This window comes from Acipenser ruthenus, chromosome 2, assembly GCF_902713425.1.
Source record: "Acipenser ruthenus chromosome 2, fAciRut3.2 maternal haplotype, whole genome shotgun sequence".
Lineage (NCBI taxonomy): Eukaryota > Metazoa > Chordata > Actinopteri > Acipenseriformes > Acipenseridae > Acipenser > Acipenser ruthenus.
In genome coordinates, this window is record NC_081190.1 from 19,655,472 (window position 1) to 19,676,560 (window position 21,089).

General features: G+C 38.4%; 2 protein-coding genes across 10 annotated transcripts in view; one reads left to right on the top strand and one right to left on the bottom strand.

The window, feature by feature from the left end:
• LOC117962527 (mitogen-activated protein kinase 10) overlaps positions 1-3,936 on the top strand; it is an 88,118-nt gene extending 84,182 nt beyond the window's left edge. For all 4 annotated transcript variants that reach the window (XM_058991213.1, XM_058991219.1, XM_058991228.1 and 1 more), the window contains one exon: positions 621-3,936. In XM_058991213.1, coding sequence (XP_058847196.1) covers positions 621-648 — 28 coding nt within the window. In that variant the 3' untranslated portion in view covers positions 649-3,936. The remainder of the gene's footprint in view (positions 1-620) is intronic.
• The window catches only part of LOC117962676 (rho GTPase-activating protein 24-like), a 233,612-nt gene continuing 215,282 nt past the window's right edge, over positions 2,760-21,089 (bottom strand). For all 6 annotated transcript variants that reach the window (XM_058991189.1, XM_058991195.1, XM_058991191.1 and 3 more), the window contains 6 exons: positions 18,134-18,341; positions 13,080-13,212; positions 12,331-12,404; positions 10,165-10,286; positions 6,314-7,385; positions 2,760-5,422 (listed from right to left, as the gene is read on the bottom strand). In XM_058991189.1, the coding sequence (XP_058847172.1) occupies positions 5,179-5,422; positions 6,314-7,385; positions 10,165-10,286; positions 12,331-12,404; positions 13,080-13,212; positions 18,134-18,341 (1,853 nt within the window). In that variant the 3' untranslated portion in view covers positions 2,760-5,178. The remainder of the gene's footprint in view (positions 5,423-6,313; positions 7,386-10,164; positions 10,287-12,330; positions 12,405-13,079; positions 13,213-18,133; positions 18,342-21,089) is intronic.

Genomic DNA, 21,089 nt, shown 5'->3' on the forward strand with positions numbered 1-21,089 from the left:
TTGGCTGATTCCCGATACCTTGCAAGCTGCTCTACTAATACTGATATGACAAGGTGAGCAGTATCTTTTTAGTGATTCTTAAAACATCTCTACCGATGCTACCTGACCATGTATCTTACTTAAATTATATGTATGACTGCAACCAATAATGAACTGACCCTACAGGGATCGACAGATTCATGTAAGTGATTAAGGTGGGGAAGCCTTATCCAGAATCCCTATGTATATATGTAATTCTGTACAGCTGATAGGTAGAGAATCTGTGGGACTATTGGCCAGTAAAGTAAATAACGCACACCTTGCCATATCATGGCTTCAATCTTAGTTGCTCTTGCCTGTAGTTCTGCATGCTCAAAATGCTAATTCTATGATAAATGAACAATAAAGATTATGTTCATAACCCTAATGAGAATGACCTGGTCGAGAACACCAGCGTTGTACCTGAGCTACAGAGTCCAAAGCTGAATGACTGTCATATAAGAGCTCAACCTTATTTTCCTAGTACCATTACCGTCACACCATTTTGCATGTCATGAGGTACCTTCTTATAATTGGAGATCGAGAAACGAGCGACAGAGCCTTATAATGAAAGCAGAGTTAATATATTTATCTCATTACAGTTTGTGTCTGGCTGTGCAATGCTGCTGATGCTGGAAAATACAGACTGCTGTCCTTTTCATGCGTACTGAGTTTTTTCACTGATAGCTCATTATCCTGGAACGGGAAACGAAAGATACAGCCGACTGCCTAAAAACATCAAACTGGAATGCATGAACTCTTTTTACAGTGATCCCAAATTTGGCAAGTGCCTTTAAATACAGAATTATTTCCAACCCAATGGAAAAGGAAAAAGTTTAAACAAACCAAACTCCCTCACATTGAAAACAATGATTAATCAGGCAAAGTACAATTGCTTCAAAGAGTTTTACTTAGTTAATCTCCTGTTTTTCTCCTAAATGTCCTTGGTAAGCACTGCACCCCTGCTCATGGAAGCAGTCCCTGCTGGGAGAGGCCGAGGCTCAGAGCAGCCGCATGGTTTTACTTAGCCAGTGCCTGCCATTTCTCAGTCACAGGACAGGACTTGGTTCAGTGATGCAGAGGCTCCAGGTTTTTCCCTGTCCTTGTAGGAACTGCTCCCTGCAAGTGTAGTTAAGTGGCCCCTCTCCTCCCTGCATTGCCAAACAAACCCAACCCGCACTGCTGGGGTGTGACCCTCAAAAAAAAAGTGTTTGGGGTGGTAATGAGACAAGCTTGGAAACCGCTATAATTGCTATGTAATGTAGCTAAAATATTTTTTACTAGTGTATATGGCAGACAGGTTGACAATGCTGTTGAACTCTTACAGATCAAAAAACTAAATTAGGGGTTGTGAAATTCAGAATCAATCAAATCAGACAGAGGTTAATGCTTGGTTTATTGATGATTTTGCATTGATCATTTCATTTTTAAAGATACATTGACGTTGAATTTTTTTAAAATATTTTGCGGATTGGAAGGCTCACCACTGTTTTGCATGATTGTTGCCTATTTAATGTCTGACATGCATAAGGTCTCATTTACCTTTCCTATGATGGCATGCATTATTTGAAAATCACATCCATCCAGAGGTGTAAAGCTTAAAAGCTATTATATATCTATTGGTACATTGGAATTAGACATTCAAATATTAGTATTTCATCAAAATGCAGCAGACCTCTCCACTTAAGTGTATGTCTATTGCAAGCACAATGAATTTCATTTTCCAGATCAGCAGTAATGTGTGCACTGCAGCAGCATATTTTGTAAATTAATCACAGCCGTTTCTAATCGTTTTACCTGAGGTCAAGCTGAAAGTTCATATATTGGTTGGATGAATCTGAATTTCAAAAGATACTCAAAGTAAGACAGTAAAGATGATGCAGCTGCATTGTCCATTATAAGTCAGTTCAAAAGTCTTGCTCCACAGAACATCAGAACCACCATTGCTGTCAGCACCTGCTTTTAGCTAGTGTGTGTAGTTATGCTGCATAGATGCATTTCTTGCCTATTATCACAGCAACTTCCAATTTAAACTGAACATTGAAGTCTGTTATTAGTAAAACATCACACAATAATCTCCTATTGTTCTTTGGAATAAGACACCACTGTGTAAGCTCAGCTGGTAATAAGGACAAAGCTATTGGTAACCCTGCTCTACATGTTGTATACATTGTATGTAATGCCTGCTTACCATTTCACTGAGAAATGCTCATTGCGTTTCAACACTTAGGTGTGAGAGTTGAGTGTTTCTCTATCAATTGAAAGGGTATTTTTTGTAGAGTTTAACACTGTATGCATTCCAGAGATCACCATACTTTGAAACCTAGCAATCAATTTTGCATGCACAGTATTCCCAAATCATGATTGTAGATGGTACTTGCCTAGTTAACTGAATATACTGCTGGCCCTATATATATATATATATATGCATTTCAATAATATGTACCTTCTTATACCCTTTGCCAAACAAAACTGATATAAAGATGTACCATATGTGAATGTATGATTTGTAGGAAACAAGAACATAAAAAGGGTCACACAGAAGTTTATGGAGCTGTCAGGCCATTTCATTTGGATGGAAAGGGATTTTAAACTGTTGTGTTTATTCCAAGGTGCTGAGTTTTGTACCTGTTAATCATTCAGGACTGATCATATCTCAGACCCCTAAAGTCATTAAACCAAACTGTAAAGTATATTACAGATGGACATGTTGGTAAGAATGTCATTGTTGACTAGATGTGCTGTAGTAAATTTTGTATTGGAACTTTAAAAGTCAAGTTCCTGTTCATGCTGCCTTAGAATCACATTTTTATTTTACCTTATTTTGGAAATCTACACTAAAACAAAACCTGGAGCATACAGGGCCCATATTTCATAATGATAACACTGCAAGGTTTTCAAATCTTCTGATACTAAAAAAGACATTGAAGTTCTTGAAAATAAATCCTTTCGGATTACCTGTAACAAGTATAATACTGTAGGTAAGCTTGGTGCTGGGGTTATCATAGGTGCCCCATCCATATTCCTTTGAAACTCATCAGTTGAAGCAATCCTACCTGTCAAACAGAAACAGCATTTCTCCCTTGGTGACAAGAGATTGGGCCAGGAAATTCTCCATTGATAAATATGATTGCTTTTATTGTTTTGTTATGTTTTTTTTTACCTAAACCCCTTCTGAAAGTTCTGTCTCACTACAGACTTTTTAAAACAAATCCAAGCTTAGGCTATTCATACAAACATACTTTTGAACATGTTTAAAATATTATACCTCATTGCAGATTATTATGCTTGGCAAGTCCATTAGAGAAAAAGATTTGTCAGGAACGACCAAGAACTACTGCTTGCATAATTGTATGATGTATATTATACAAATCATGTTTTCTCATAGGTTTACCACCTATCCTGTTTGAACTCTAAACTAAATAGTTTTTAATTCAACACATTTAATGTTAAGGGTCTGTATGTTTAGTAAGCAGTCATCAATACTGGCAGTGCTATCAATGGACTTGTTTTAAGTCAGTGGACATGTTTTTCTCATATAAAATACAATGCAATAAACAATTCACTCCAATAGGGGCAAGGGTGGCTGCTGTTACTATAGATACAATTAAATGTTTAGAAACTTGTGTCATGTCTAATTCAAAAGACAAATACAAAATCAGGTGGTGTTTCTTTTTTTTCTCTACTGTTTGTGAACCATTTTGTTAAGATGTAAAATTGAATTTCTGTATCAGGTTCCTACTGCAGTGCTTTGTAAGTATGCCCGTTTTTCAATCTCCAGCTCCAGGATAGGTCTGAATTAAAAAAAAATACTAATAATAATAACTGATCAGGCACTCAACATTTTAAAGGTACCATGTATGTAAAAATAAATATATGTATGTGACTGAAAATAAAGGAAAACTTTGAAATTGGAAACTGATGTGTGTGTTTTTTAAGGTTTGAATGATAAAGGATTTTAAAAAATTTTTTGTATCATGGATACAACACCAAGTAAAACAATTTGTTGACACACGAGTTTGGATCAAAGAGTAGACTGAGATCTGATGATGGACCGGTAGCTCCTATTTGCCACCCCAAGCGCCTATGAGTCACCTGGCTGTCTTTGACTTCATTTGATTGCGCTTTCGTACAGACCAGCCATGCTGTCACTGTGGCTGTGTGCTGATTGATTAATCATCACAAACAGCTTCTTGACAATTAGATAGCAGCTCTTGTAGTGGAAAGCTTGTTTGAACGCTGGGAAGATTAATATTAATTTACTACTAAATATAAGCTATCGTTAAAAGTTTTTAATACAAGGTGCAGTCAGACCCCTAAATTTACAACAAATTTGATGACAGCTCTCAACGGGTATTTTATAACTTGTTTGTTGGAATTTGGTTTATCATGACAAACTAGCTTATTGTCAAATGGATAGTGGCTCCCAGTGTGCAAAGATTGTTTGATTACTATTACTATCAATTTACTTTAAAATGTTATTGGTTGAGCAGTTATTAAGTTTTTAATACATGGTCACCACTAAATGCTGTATTCCATTTTGCCATTCGAAATCCGTCCCTTTATAAACTTGTGGAAGTAAATCTACAGTATGTAATATAAAGACAAAGGAAGCAAAGGTAATGCATCTATTATATTTTAGAAAATATTTTTCTTTTTTTGGTCATGGACAAGCCTAATGGCACATAATGCATAGCCACAATTATTGTTACCACTTTTCTTCTGAATAAAACCCAGAATAGGAGTGAAAAAAGGCTGACAGTACCACAATGCAAATAATAATAAGAAGAATTAATGTTAAGTGCAAGGGAAATCCTTGATGTAAAGCTTAAATGCAACACAACAATATGAATTATCAGTTTAACCACAACACTTGCATTAAAATATTCCTTATACCAGATGCATAATTTTTTGTTGACATAGTTCTTTTTTTTAGCTATATGCACAACCAGCTATAACACTTAACAGTAACATAGAAGGACTTTATAGATTATATATTTGGTAAGTACACAATAAAAATACTTGCAGGAAATCCACCTTGGTTTTCCTTCTAGGTTCATGACATGAGTGCTAGCCTCAGTCAGGTGACCAGCCACCTGATACCCCACCCTCAGAGCAACAGTCTTCTCTGAAGGGCCCTGGCCCTGTATTGTCCACGGTTCACTGGATCCATATAGTATTGCCTCTCTCAGGCCTCCGAGGATCCACTGTCAGTTCCCCAAACGTGGAAAAAAACTGCTCCATTTCCTTTTGCAGCATTTCATTTCTCTTTTCGGCGTCTTCCTTGGCCCGTTCAGCATTCCTCATTTTTATTTCTACCATTGTGTACTTCTTCCTCTCCTGATCCAGTTCATCATGTAGCGATACCATTTCTGTTTCTAGTTCAAAGTTCCTCTGTTCCAGGCTATGGAAAAACACAGAACATGAATTACTGCTCAACAAAATTGCATGTCTTAGCATTGTCTTTTGACTTTACAAATTTAAGAAAGTTGACAGGCATTATCAGATGGCTTATTGAAATAATAAAGAGCGATTTAAAAATTCAAATATATAGTCTACAACGTCAAGGTGAGATCAAATCTGGAAGTGTGGCTGAAATGTGTAGTAATGAAAAACAATCCTTTTATAGTAGATATTCTCTTTGAGGAAAGATTCAGGGAGACATTTTCTTGGATCAAGGGAACAAAATTAGGCATGCCTTGTCAGTCAAGACTAAAAACAAACTTGTTTCTACAGTGGAATTAGTAAACCTGTCACTTAGAGGTGTATGAAAATTTAATCACAAGGAGGTATTCATTTGTGCTGATTCTGGATTTTCTGACAGCCACCCTGCAGCTATACGATCTTTGGGGCTGAATAATGCTCCTACATTCTGCTACGAATATATATTCAGTTAATGCTTACCCCTGTAGTTGGTAGCGGCTAGAGAGTTCACAGGTTTCATTTGTTCAGCTGTCATTACATTATTACTTTGCGTATATGCAATGGATTACAGTGGAGTACAGCAGTGAAATACAGTACAGTTCAAGATCTTGTCTATATTACTATCCTGGCAATGATATTTTTGAAAAGAACAGCTGAGTTGCTAAACGTCAACTGCAAGCAACCAGCCACACGAATTACGATATAACTATACTATCATTTATTTTGTTCAAGGGAAGTAAACCCTTTTCATTGGCTAGGTCTCTTTAATAAAGAATTCACATCATCAAACATTTATTTCATGTGCAAAACATTGTTAAGGGAATCCAGTTTAGTAAATTAAAGATATATGTAGCATTTTCAAACATCATACCTCTTTATTCTTGACTCAAACTCTGTCTTCTGCTTTGCCATTTCCTGCTTTAAGCTGGCTACGAGACTATGCAGGGCACTGTGGTTGCTGGTCGTGTTCACTACAAACGTTTCACTGTTGTCACTGCTGCTTGTGGCCCGACTGCTGCGGCCTCCTCCACTCCGCCGGTCAAACTTGGCATCAAACTCAACAGGCTGAGAAAGGTCATCTTGTGAAGGTCCGTCTAAGATTGGATCCTCGTAATTCCCACCAAAGAAGTCCTGCTCAGGGCAGGTGGTCGTGGAAGAACGACAGGAGTTGGAGTTGTCCGGTAATGAGATTTCGCAAGATGAGGTGGACCACGTGGCACTGTCCACACTCTGCTTGTCCTCACAGTTCACCACGGAGGACTGCTGCTGAACATTGTCGTAGGTGGACAGTCTGTTCTGCTGCGTCGACGGGTCATTAACAGAGTCCTTTTGTTTATTGTCCCTCATTGTGACATACCCATTGGGCATCCATATACCATTACGACCATTTAGGGTGCCGCTCATTACATCAGTGCTCGAAAGGCCCATTCTCACTCCTCCATTTGGCACACTGCCGGTGCCCATTTTAGTCCCTGAGCCTTTCAATGACAATGTCCTCCTGGCCTGCAGGCTACCGTTAGGCAGGGTCTGACTCTTCTCCTGAACGTCTGCCGAGCTGCTGAAGGACCCATTGGTCACTATACCACTGCCTTTGTTAAAGGCTGGATTCTTCTTTACCATGAGAGGGGGGCTTCTTGTTATATCGAATTTTCCTGTCAGGCTGTTCCGTGGGCTGCCTGACCTGTTGCCACCCAAGGAGGTTGGGGAACCGTTGTCCGCACTGTTTCTTTGTGGAGATTCAGGTTTCTCCCAGGAGCACTGTCTAACAGAGTTCTCCTTTGTGTTGTTGTTCTCTTTGTTCTGAAGCTGGCCAGTCGTTAGTTTGGTTTGGGTTGCGTTGTTGTTGCAGACCTCTAGTGCAGTTTGATTCTCCTCTTCTTTGGGGAACACCTGGTCATGCTTTCCGATCAGTACAGACATTAGCTGCTGCACCAGCACTGTACCTGTAACAGAATCAGTGTTAGCTCTAGAACGTTTATCATGAAAACATGTTTTATAAATGGAATTATATTATATACCACAAAGTTAAAAGAGGACTACATATACAGTAGCAATGAAGAGAAGTGAGTTGAAGGGTCATATTGTACATTTAAATACTGGTGTATTTAACCAATTATGGGGTAGATGTACTAAGATGGGCCTGTCGCAGCGCAAACATACCGCAATTTGCATTTTCGTTATGACAATTCACAAAGTGCACATTTTGTCGTATGTACCAAGAAAAAATATGTTAATGAAGAGAGCTGCAATATACTAATTTAAATATTATTTGCGTCATCTTAGCGAGATCTCTAGTGAGAGTTGTGCGACATTGTTTGAAATAAAACAGCGGCAGCTGAGTTGTGGTTTCCTGCACCAGAGGGTGTCCGAAGGATAACGTCTATACATGCAAGGGTGCAAGAATCAAAATACTGGAACATTGTCTTTGTTAAATGTAAACGTCATATGTACAATGCATTCTATTCCGTCTTCATTTTACCTATTTTAATACTGTTATATATATATATATATATATATATATGAAAGGCAGTTTAATCCTATCCGATTCTATAGTGGGGCTCCAACCTTTACCCCCAAAAAGCTTTTTATAATCATACAGTAGCCCCTCGCTAAACCAGACATGCTTGTCTGACATAAGGAGGTGTTGGGTTTAAAAACAATACAATAAAATCGCACACACATGCATTTACAGTTCTCGATGTATTTTAAATATAAATCATTGCGCTTAAATAAAACTAATGTGTTTTGGGTACACTACACATTACATTATGTAAAAATATAAATCTGTACAGTAAGCCTATACACTATACAGTACAGTAGTAAAATCAAATGAACACCTAGCACACTTTTTTTGTACTTTAGCCTACTGGTATGCTGCATTGTACACACTGGAGTACAATGCGAATAAAAGATTATTTTAAATTGAAACGAAATGACTTAAGGGTTTTTTTTTATTTTATTTTAATTATTATTATTATTTTTAACTTGGTCTACTTAGTAGCCTAGACAATTAACACACAATAGATCATGGTCCTATACAGATGCTCAGAATGAGCTGGAGGGGTTAGTGGCACATGTGTGCAGTCTATTGCTCCCAACACGCTGGAAAAACCAGAAATGTCATAGAAATTTGGTTTTCAAGGCTTGCAAGTACACCCTGACTTCAATGAAAATTAGGTACTTGGGTGTTCGTCTCAAAAATACATTGAGCACAACTGGTAACACACGAGAAAAACCGGACTGGAAAATGCCAGCAACAATTGCGACTGTTTCAAACATGCTTTAAAAGTTCTTAACAAACTGATGCAATTGTAAGTGTCGCAATTGCCCGCAGCTTTAGTACATCTCATTATAATATTTTTGATCCCTCATTTGCACTTTCTGTTTTTGTGAATTTCTGCAGAACGCCCAGAATTACATATTCATTTAAGGCTAAAGTGCAAATAAGAAATGCGGCTGCAAAGCATTTGTTAAAATGATGCTGACAGCGTTGCGTTTGTTTAGTACATTTCACGCTACACTTCCGACTCGTTTGCATGTGGTTTGCAACGATTGCGACAGACGCCACATTTTAGTACATCTACCCCTTTGTGTTTTAGGGCTAAATTGCTATTGCTCTCATATTCAATATAATGTATTTATAATAATATTTACTAATACTAATACAGCTTTCTAAATAAATGTTCTAAATCCAGAACATAGGGTTAATAAACCTTTTTTATTTATTTATTTTTTTACATACTTAGTTTATAGTTAATGGGAGTTTACAAACAGAATTCATTAAGAAATCATTCATTTGCTGCGTAAAGTCTACTTCGCCACCACCATTATTGTATGCTATATTTAGAAGCCCCGTTAATGTCCTCAGCATGATATATTTATATTGGACAGCTCCTTGTTTACATTCCAATCTGTTGGTCTGAATGTCATTACAAACCGTGAAAGCGAGTCTTGAATAGGACCATTTTATATGCTCAGTGTTAGCTTTCTGCTAATGAACACAATCACTAAGATACATGTATGAGCTGTGGAATTATCAATGAGAGTGTTGTGGTCTCCAGTAGCAACAATCTTGCTATAGAACCAAAAGCTCACGTGCTGGAATCGAGGACATTAAGATAACCAGGACATTCTTTATTTACTCAAGCACAGAGGTGTTGATTTTTTCTGGTAAAGGTCCGATAAGACACGACATTTATTTAAAAAAATTGACAGTTGCCGTTTGCCAAAAGTCAAGTCACACCTGCTTTGGACTTCTATTGGCATTTGACAGCTTGTGTTCAGCATTGGTCCCTCAGTACATAAATGCTGGCCGATCACACTTACAGTTTTACATAGCAGCAGTGTAGAGTAGTGGTTAGGGCTCTGGACTCTTGACCGGAGGGTTGTGGGTTCAATCCCCAGTGGTGGACACTGCTGTTGTACCCTTCAGCAAGGTACTTTACCTAGATTGCTCCAGTAAAAACCCAACTGTATAAATGGGTAATTGTATGTAAAATAATGTGATATCTGCATAATGTGAAATAATGTATAATGTGATATCTTGTAACAATTGTAAGTCGCCCTGGATAAGGGCGTCTGCTAAGAAATAAATAATAATAATAATAATAATACCACGTGTAATAATTTGTATAGCCTAATCTGGCCTAATCTCAACGGACTAATCTGTACGCAGAGGCTACGGTCCTGTAAAAAGATCTGTAGTACAGATAAATGAAATACCTTCCATGATTGTCATAGGGTCCTCCATTTTAGGACGCAGAATGTTTGGTCCAAAGACAGTGGCCAGGTTCTGAACACTCATCTTGTTAACACCTGAATAGGACTGGACCTCATCCAGGAATCTACAGGGAAAAGACATATGCAACGCATTATATACAGGATATGTAGCCCGGAAGAGGGTTCTGTGCATCAAGATATGTGTAACGATGACATCTTGAAAATGTACACGGTTTCTTTGTGTTCAGTATATTCTGACTGCCAGTAGCGCCTTGTTATTCTGAAAGTACCTCATCGTTATTTTTGTATCTAAATCTGGAAATGCATACATCTATTATTATTTTCTATGGTAAGCCAATTTGAGCTAACAAATATAAACAAGATGCAATCTAACAAGAAAAGTGTTGTTTTTAGATTAGAACACAGCAAACCTGGCACTTAAAAACATCATCCAGTATCGTTTGTTTCTTCTGGGAATCTTAAAATCTGTTTAGCTATTGGATTCAAACTGCTTCCATCAGAATTTTTATTATTTTTATTAAGGAATAATGTATACCCAGCTGTGTAATTCTATCAAGGGTTTTCTGGTGTCATCAGAAACCAGAGCTAGCATTACTGCCTTATATGTACAGTTTGGTGTATACTATTTGTTATAATGCATGGTGACATAACAGACAGAAACTGCAGAACTAAAAGTGTTTATTTTTACACATTGAAGAAAAAATGTTGAGAAAAACAGTGGAAAACAGAATAAAAAAATGTAAAACAAGTATTTTTTAACAATTCATTTTTAATTTTATTTAAAACAAAATGTGGGAGGATGTATTATTACTATGAATCAGAGTAGAAAATTTGCATGGTTATTTTAGAGCAGTGGTTGGCATCTACATTTTGTAAATATGTATTGCTTGTTATTAAAATATAATTAAACCAAACAAAGCAATGAAGGTTAACGCTTGAAGATACTGTATTTTTAGAAAAACATTGGTTATCTTTAAAACTGTGCAAGTTTTAATAGTCGAGTCTCACCATGAGAACGACTGCCGTGTTGCTAGGAGGTGGTTGTTAGTAAGTTTAAGTTGTGCTACACTTTTACTGCAGTGAAATTGGGAAGAGAAGGTTTGAGTTAGTGATATTAAAGAGAGTTTAAAATGGACACATCTGTGACACGAGTAAGTGGAAAGGGTGTCGGAGAGTCAAACACACCAGCTGCTTCAAAAAGTGGTGAGGGCAGTGGAATAAATAAGCGACAAATTAGCAAAAGACTGACTGATGGAAATCTCTCTGCTGAGCTACTCGGACTTCAAAAAGCTGATTGAAACTACGGTCTCCCAAAACTCACAATAATGTTAAGAACTGCACATTTATTACTTTTAATTATACTGTATTTGTTGTTCAATTGAAACGGTAACATTGCAATTTTAGCCAGTGAATGCATTTTTGATTATTTATTTATCTATGTATTATAATTGGCAGTTTCTGGCATTTGGATGTGTTGTTCAGTCTGGTGGCCCTCAGGGCTGTTTAGGGCCGCCCATGCGGCCCTTCTATTTATTTCAGTCATCCAACACTGTTTCACAGGGTGGAGTAGAGGATGATTTCCTCATCATTCAAGAGCCTCTGCTTTGGGAAGGCCATCAGTCTACACTGCCTAACATCCCATGGAAGGCATGTGTCTGAGGTAATCTCTTACTAAATTTATGTCGTTTATTGTTTTTCAGAGTACTTGCGTCACTCTGTTCTTCCACAAATTTCTCCCTGTCTTCTGCAGATAAAACTTTAAATCTGCAGCCCATTGTTGTCTGTTTTGGTATTGACTGTGTTTTGTTGTGTTCACATACTGGTGGTAGAGTTTGTGTTCAGGTTAGCAGTTTTATCATCAACCTTATTATACACGGGCAATCTTATTATACAAGGGTCTCGCGCTACCACCATGTATAATAAGAACGAAGTTTATAGGAAAATTATCATTCACCATGTATTATACTACTACTACTAAGACTACTACTAAGAAGAAGAAGAAGAAGAAGAAGAAGAAGAAGAAGAAGAAGAAGAAGAAGAAGGTGGAATAGTGTTATTTACCTTCAAAAGAGATGTGGGAACAAACACCCCAGAACAAAAGAAACCTTTCATAATAAACACTAGATATATGTTATAAACAAACCCTACCTGCAGGTGTACTGAAGTAAGTTGTAATTGACTGGAGGCAAGCTCTTTACTTGCGTAATCAGATCCTTCATCCCCTGATTCAAAAGATAAATACATTTTTAAACCATTCTTGTTATTCTTTTAAGTAATGCTAGTACTCCAATATGGACCCATAACTTTATTTTTACAACCCACCCCTTCACATTGTGTATCAGCCAGCAAAGATGGCTCCCTGTTGTTTTTTGTTACTCTGTTAACAGCTGGTAGACTGTTTTCAGGTTTGTTTCCTTAGGGATTTTTTAGCATTTTGTCTTTGACCATTTTTGCCTCCATTGACATTATTGCATTTCAAACTTAGGCCAATAGGCTTATTTTGGGCACAACTTAAATGGCTTTACTGAGATTCTGACATATCCAGTCTATTTGTGTTCAACTGTTAGAACATCTGCCTCTTGGCATACTGTCTGAGAAACATAAGGAAAACTAACACAGGTAGTTGTGTAAAACCTATTAGTACTTAATCCTCTTATATTCAATTCAACAGAGCATGGCCCTGTAAGCACATGCCATTCATAAATACTCTCATATCTGGTGTATACATTGATTTTCTAGGCAGTATGTAAATTATATAGTGGGGTGACTAAAACATAATGTATATGGCTTATATATACCTGCAGTTTATTTAGCAGTGAAGTATTTGTTTTTCTTCTTCTAGCTAAGCCATACATTTTACACCAACAACAAGTAGTTGAACACTGTGTTAAACTTACAGTTTCTTCATCCTTGGTGAGAAGTTTAGTGCAGGTCAGAAATTCTTCATATTTTGCGAAAGGAATGACTGGCTCTGGAAGCTCTCTTAAATATAGCTTGAGCAAGGAGGCAACTGTGTGCACATCTGTATTGCTGAAGAGAAGAGGACATGTAAGAGAAATAGATTTTACAAAACCTCTTTTATCAACAATAAACATGCCTTTATCTATCTATCTGTGTATATGTATATATATACACTACCGGTCAAAAGTTTTAGAACACCTCCATTTTTCCAGTTTTTATTTAAATTTACGCAGTTTAATGTCTCAATGTACTCTGAAATTAAAGCATAGAACAAATAAACAATTTTGGAGATAAAAAAGAAATCATGGAATCGTTTTGTTTAACAAAATTTAATCTAAATTTTTGACTCATCAAGGTAGCCACCTTTTGCAGATATAACAGCCGAACACACTCGTGGCATTCTTTCTACAATGGAAATCAAATATTGTTCGGAAAGTTCTTCCCAACACTGTTGCAGAAGTTCCCACAAATGTGTTGCACTTGTAGGTTGCTTTGCTTTCACCCTTCTGTCCAGTTCATCCCAAACCAGCTCGATGGGGTTTAAGTCTGGAGACTGTGCTGGCCATTCCATGATTTGAAGCCTACCGTCTTGTTCTTTTCTTCTAAGGTAGTTCTGACATAGCCTGGAGGTATGTTTTTGGTCATTATCTTGCTGTAGGATGAACCCCTGACCAACTAGGCGTATACCAGAGGGTATTGCATGGCGCTGCAAAATGCTGTGGTAGCAGTTTTGGTTCAGGGTGCCACTCACTCTGTGCAAGTCGCCGACTCTGGATCCAGCAAAATAGCCCGAGACCATCACGCTTCCTCCTCCATGTTTGACGGTGTCACACACCGAGGAACCATCCTTTCGCCTACTCGACGGCATACAAAAACCCTGCGTGATGAACCGAAGATTTCAAATTTTGATTCATCGGTCCATAAGACCTTCTTCCAGTCTTCAGTAGTCCACTGGCGGTGCTTCATGGCCCAGGCAAGCCTCTTTTTCTTATTTTGCCATCTTAGCAATGGCTTTCTTACTGCCACTCGACCTGTCAAACCTGCAGCTCGAAGTCTTCTCTTCACAGTTGAAACTGAGACTTGCTTACTTCGACCAGTGTTAAGCTGTGCTTGAAGCTGTTGTCCTGTGAGCCGCCTATCACGCAAGCTGTTGACTCTCAGAAACTTGTCTTCTGATTCTGTTGTGGCTTTGGGTCTGCCAGATCTCTTCCTGTCAGAGTTTCCTCCAGTTTCCAAGTGCCTTTTGATGGTGTAGGAAACTGTACTCACTGACACCTTGGCTTTCTTTGCAATTTCTCTAAAGGAAAGACCTACACTTTTAAGGGTTATAATGGTCTGTCTGTCTTCCTTTGTTAATTGCCTTTTTCTCGCCATTATGAGAGCAATATACTACTTCCTGCAGTACAATACTGTCCAAATAATGCTTAAGAGGGTGTAGTAACACAGTCTGTTCCAACACTGCTTTTATACAGACAGAGGGTTTGTTTTCAGGTTTCCCTGAAAAAGGCCTTTTTGTATAACTCTGAAATGTACATTATTTTTCAGTTTTCGGTAACCTATACTTTTTTTTTAACCTCTGGCAGTTTACCGCTTACCTTTGTACCATTTCAGGTTATTCACTGGACTTGAACTGCTTAAATTTCAATAAAAACTAGAAAAATGGGGGTGTTCTAAAACTTTTGACCGGTAGTGTATATATATATATAATATATATATATATATATATATATATATATATATATATATATATATATATATATATATATATATAATCAACAATTATAAATATATTCAACTCTTTAATCACTAAGTAACCAAATCAGTGAAATGGTGTCCTGATTCATGAATATTACTGGTCAAGGTCCTGGCAACTAACTTGGGAGAATACATCTACTGTGGTTCAAGTGCTATTCAACATATAAGTATTTGTCCAAGTAGGTGTCAAGGTCAACAACACACAACCTTAAGTTTGATTTTTCCATGGCTATGGCTACATATTAACAACCTTTTCAATGCGCTAGTCTTTCACTTCTGACTATCTATATCTCATGCCTATCCCCTTATCAAATTTGACATCATCAGGTAGAAACCCATAATCTCTGACAAGCTTTGAATCACGCTGCAGCTACGACTTAATGCATTCAAACGGGGTGCCTTTCAACTTCCGAGGCTCTTTCTGCTGAAGCACTTTCAAAAGGAGGAAATGTTAAATAATAAAACATAACACAAGAAAGGGAATTTGCTTCAGGAAAAGTCTATCAGCCTCACTATTGTTCTGTACAGAAAACTGCAAAATGTCCTATGAGCTCTCCTCTCTCTCCCCATAACCTGCCAGTAAAGCAAATAGAAAATGCGCAGGGCGATTTATATCCAGCTGACTCTGTTCCTATTGTACATGGTTAGAAAAAAAAGTAAGTAGACTGATTTTCACACACAAATCTGCATAAACACTGTGACCTGGACATTGTGACACATTGGGCTGGATTCTGAAAGTCAGCACAAGGACAAATGCGCCCAATTTACCAAACCTGAAATAAACAACTCCAGCGTTTTTGTTGACTTTAAAAAAAAAAAAAAAAAAAAAAATTAAACCAGTTTTAGAATTGTAATTGGTGTTTTTTTCTTCCAGACAAAAATGTGTTAATAACAGTTTAAAGTAAAAAGCTTTGATTTTACTCATTTTCTCAGGTCATAGTTGTATGTAAGAACACTTGAAGAAATGAAAACAGGAATACCTGCTGAGGTGTTTATTTTATTTCTTAAACAATTAGTCTCCAGCATAATACCAGATTATAAAAAGTGACAGTGTTTTTACTGTCTGTGTCACTGCTGCTACCTTTAGGTTGTTACAGTACAGGCCACAACTAGCTTAAGATAAACCTACCCTTGAGACAGGCATATCATTTAAATGTCAAATGACATCCAATGATATTGTACATTAACAGAATGCTATCCCTTTCAGTTCAAGCAGTATTTCTGTTGTTTTTTGTTTTTGGCAAACCAATAGGAACTCTTTTTGTGATACTGCAGTGAGCGAGAGATAAGGCTGTTAAAACTCATTACAAGGCCTATCACTAAAGACAGAGCAATAAATGTACCCTATGTGGCTTAGGGTGAGGTTATTAACTGCACCACACTTACAGAACAAGGCAGGATATTTAGACTTTGTAACACCTCTAGCTCTAGGCCCACTTCCATTTTGTAGTCTCCAGGGCTAAACCTTGGCCTAGTCTCTGACAGCCCTTTAATGGATACAGTGAGAAATGCACACATTCTGAAGCACCTGACAACAGTAACTCGTGGTCCAACTTCATATGTTCCATAAGATTGTGCCTACCTTCTTTCTGTTTAATATTCAAATGTTGTGTGCTAAGTTAAATTATGTGACACAAATTGCACAGGAGATCAGCACTCCTCCCTACATCATTCTTAGTGCCCTTAGTCGAACACGTGTCACCTATCTAGCACATTTGTAGGTGATTTATAGAATGCTATTTGACAGCCAGTTGGAGATGTCATTTGTTATTCACTTGCAAGGAAGACTGACCACATAACTCACTTGTGGCTTTGCCCGTGATGAGTTATAGAGTTTGTCTCCTTTTTTACATAAATCCCAAAGCTCGTTGACTGCCGTGTGTGTTGCTCCCTCGTGTCTCTCTCCCTGTAGCACTTCAATGTCTGTGTCTTGCGTGTTCTAGCATTTTAACAAGTTTAATTTTAAAGCAGTCTGTGTTGCAAATCAAACCCTGTATCCAGTAAACTGGCCAAAATAATTAACTGTGTGCGTCATGCAGTGTCCCTGCTGTAGGAAGATAATCCCTGACTGGCACAAACAAACAGTTGTGTGCTATTTAATGAGAAAAAGTTAGCTTTGTGTTCTGGTGCAACACTGAACTACAAATTGGAAATGCAAAGCTTTTTAGAATTGGGCCCTAAATGTATTGAGGCAGCATGCTTACCACCTGCACCACCCAGTCACCAGCCAAATTAAATGCAGTGCACTAAAAATTGCATTGTACAGTTGTTCTGTAAAGTTGTCTAAACATCTTCAGCACAAACTAAATGTGCCTGCAGATTCCCTTTCTTACACTGAAGTAAAGGGACATTTCAACTCCCTCTCTAATTAGGGTGATTTTTGCCTCCACTCTCAAGGCCCTGCTGAGCTAGGAACTCGGCCGGTTTGTTTCCTAGTGTGGTTCTGATTGCTTAATCATGCATGGTAATAAAACAGTTCAATATTTTGGCATCCCACTGATTCTTCATGATCTGCACTATGTCCGTTCTAATTATTTCACATTTTTAAAAGCAAGTTTATTTTACTTTATTTCAATTTGTTTTGAATCCTGACAGGTGCATAATAATTCAATACCCCAAATGACAGGGCTCAGCTGTGAACATTGCCCTTTATGCTGCACAGGAAGGCTTTGTAAAATTAATATGTCTATTTAGGACACAGTTTGATAATAGTCATTTTAATGGGTTGCTTTTTCTATAATATGTCATGTGGCCTTGACCCTTCACCTTTGTGAAAGGCCTGTGCTCAGAGAGCATGCAGCACTGCAGGACGCTGTTGTTCACATGAGACACAAACTCAACCATACATGGAAATGTAAATCTAAACATGTGACAAAATTGTGTGACAGGTTACACAGATATGGTTAACATGTAACTTCAATACTCAACCATAAATTGTGACTTAAATACAGTATATAGAACAATATGTTAAAAAAAGAGTATGTGCGTCTTTCTTTGTGTATTCATTTTATTATTTTGTTAGCTCTATAGCACGGTGTGCCATTGCCAAAAGACAACACTAACTAATTCAGATTCAGAGTCTTATATGGAAATAAGTCATACAAAACATATATACTGCAGGGGGTAACTTGTTTGTTGTGTTGAATGGCATTATTTATTTCTAGACCTCTTTAAAGGTCTGCAGTGTTGAAATTAATATAGATCCTATAGGGGTATTAATCACCATAAAAATTACCTGTCAAATGATGGCTTTTCCCCACAGTCAAAGGCATCCTGTAATTCCTTGACCAAGTTGGCTTGTCCAGGCAGCCTGAAGAGCCCCTCTTCCTTGAGCCCTCTCAGTCGAATGAAATCCACACACTGCTCCACCAGCATGGGAGCCATCTTGTTCCCAAATCTCCTCTCAAATCGAACCGTCTCCTCCAGCTTCTGACCAAAAATACCTGTTGAAAAGAATGCAGAAAGCAAAACAATAAACAAACAAACAAACAAACAAACAAAACCTACTTTCGTGCATTTACCTGTGAGGCAGCTCCTTTGTAAGGAGGCTTATTAATCTAAATCAAGTTTAATATCTCGTCAGATTATTAATGATCATTTTTAGTATATTGCTCCTGAAGTATCTGCTGCCACACTTTTACATTGTGAATTTAACATTAAGAATAAGAATGCAATATCTATATGCTATTGTAACTACAGTGTGTATATAACATGGAGAGAATAATGTCTTGCTGCCTTGGCCGTCTAAGTGGCCTACTCCCCTGGGCTTTGTTTATATATTGATCTTTTAAAATCATTCACAACAGACATTTGTCTTTCCCTTTCAGAGGAAAATTGAATTTTATAAAAAAATTATCATAAACTACAATACCCAGCCTCTAAATGACGCATGGAACTAAAAGTCATTTTAGCCGCAACATTTGCTTTGTGAATCAATGCAATACTACAGTGTATTAAAAGCCAATAATGAAGAAAAAATGTATAAACAGCACATTGATAATATACTGTAGAAAGCTTTATGTGCAAAGCATACAAATGCATTCCCTCAAGAGCACTAAGCAGATCACTTACTTCATCCTGTAAGAGCTATGGAACTGCTCATTATACAATACATAAACACTGATTTGAGGTGTTAAATCATTGTAGAGAAAAGCCAGACTGTGTTATTTTACTGTACTTACTGTAAGCACCAGGAAAACCATACCTCCTTTCGTGGTTGGCCGAATAATAATATAGTACGGTAGACTCCTACCCAAATTAACCATCTTCAACATGCAGGTTGGTTTTGTTGCTATAATAACTTCTTAATTGATCTCAACCCTGGCATTGCACACTATTTAAGGCTGCCCTTCATATCAGTGATACCATGGGGCAAGTACAGCATGGAAGAGGAGGCCTTGGTCTCAGTTCAGCTCCTCCTACATGCACAAAGCAGCCCCAGCTCAACGGAGGAAGCTGGTAGTCAACGAGGTGCAAAAGCAGGAGGAGAGGATGAGGTGCGTAAAGGCCTTTTCTCAGGCCAAGCAGGGAGAATGGATGAGATAGGGGGAGTGTGGAACTACGCAAGATCGGCTGGCGAGATCTATGGACAATGGAACACAGCAGGATCAGTTTCCTCATCAGGTCAACATATGATGTTCTCCCATCACCACACAACCTTAATCTGTGGGTCGGAGAGGATCCGTGGTGTCCTTTGTGTTCAACGCAAGCTACATTAAGACACAATATGACAGGATGTATGGTGGGTCTTAGCCAAGGACGGTTTACTTGGCGTCATGGCCAGGTGCTGCGATGTTAGGCCTTAACATTGGAAGACAAGCGCAGCACAACCAACAAGTTGCCACCAATACCAACAATATATGATACACAAAGAATAACATTCCTCTGTCCAGGGGAGTAACCTCCAAGAAAAGGTACTAAAACCAAAAGTAGGACAACTGGAATGCTGGCAGTTGGACGGCTTATTTTCCCACCTGAGATTGCCACCACCACTAACCTTTGACCTGATATTGTCTTGTGGTCTGGATCAGCACGCCTTGTTCACCTGGTAGAGTTAACAGTGCCATGGGAGGATGCTGTGGATGAGACGTATGAAAGGAAGAAACTTTGGTACGCTCAACTAGCTACTGAAGTGGAACAGCGAGGATGGAGAGTCCAGGTTTACCCAGTGGAGGTGGGTTGTTGAGGATTTGTGACACACTCCACAACCTGGTTTCTCAGAGACATCGGATATAGTGGTCAAGAGTTGCAACGCATAGTGAAGAACTTATCTGAAGCAGCAGAGAAGCAGCAACTGGCTCTGGTTGAGACTTAAAGATTCTGGTTGGGGACCTCAAGCAGAGTAAAAATAAAAAGAAAACGATGTAAAGGAAGGTAAGTAAGCTAGGTTTAGCTGAGTGGGAGATGGAGGGGGGTGATGCTGGGATGCCAGAATCACTGTCGAGCCCTCTTAAGGTGTCGTGGGCTAGTCGACAAAACACCAAGGATGGAAGGTGCCCACTTGAAGACCCCTATTCATCTCAGTCCAATTGGTTGTCATGCTGATGCGCTGGGGAGACTGCACTGTGGTTGATCCCTGGAGCCAGCATTGCAGCCGTTGTGTGTGCTGATGCGCCAGGGAGGCAAAATAGGTTGATCCCTGGAGCCAGCATTACACTTCAGCCATCAACACCAGAAGGATATCTACATCATCAGATGGAAGGAAACGCAGATGGATCACATTAGTTTACAGTAAAAGAAGCTATGTCTTAGTTGGTGCTTATCTTCAGCATGAAGTTTTAACACCTACTCTCATGTAATGGAATCATTATGCTTCGATATTATGGTTTCCATGGCAACCTGAGTGTGTGAGCTAATTGGCAGCTGTTACTTTGTCTCTCTTGGTTTCATTTTTCAGTGTCAGCCCTGGCACTTCTACACTGGCAGACTGTAAGCCAGGGCACATCTTAAGGTTAGAAAGCAAACAAAAAACAATATAAAGTGCTCCCTCGCTATAACACAGGTCTCGGGGGACACACAATATGAGCATTGTAACCGAAGAGCGTTATAAACAGGGGGGAGGGGGGGGGGAGGGGGGGGCGCCGCGGGACACATAACAACACACATATCTGACTGAAATACAAAACAAAATAACTCCCTCTCTATAATGCACATATAGTGAAGCAAAAATGAATTATCCATGCATAAAGCAG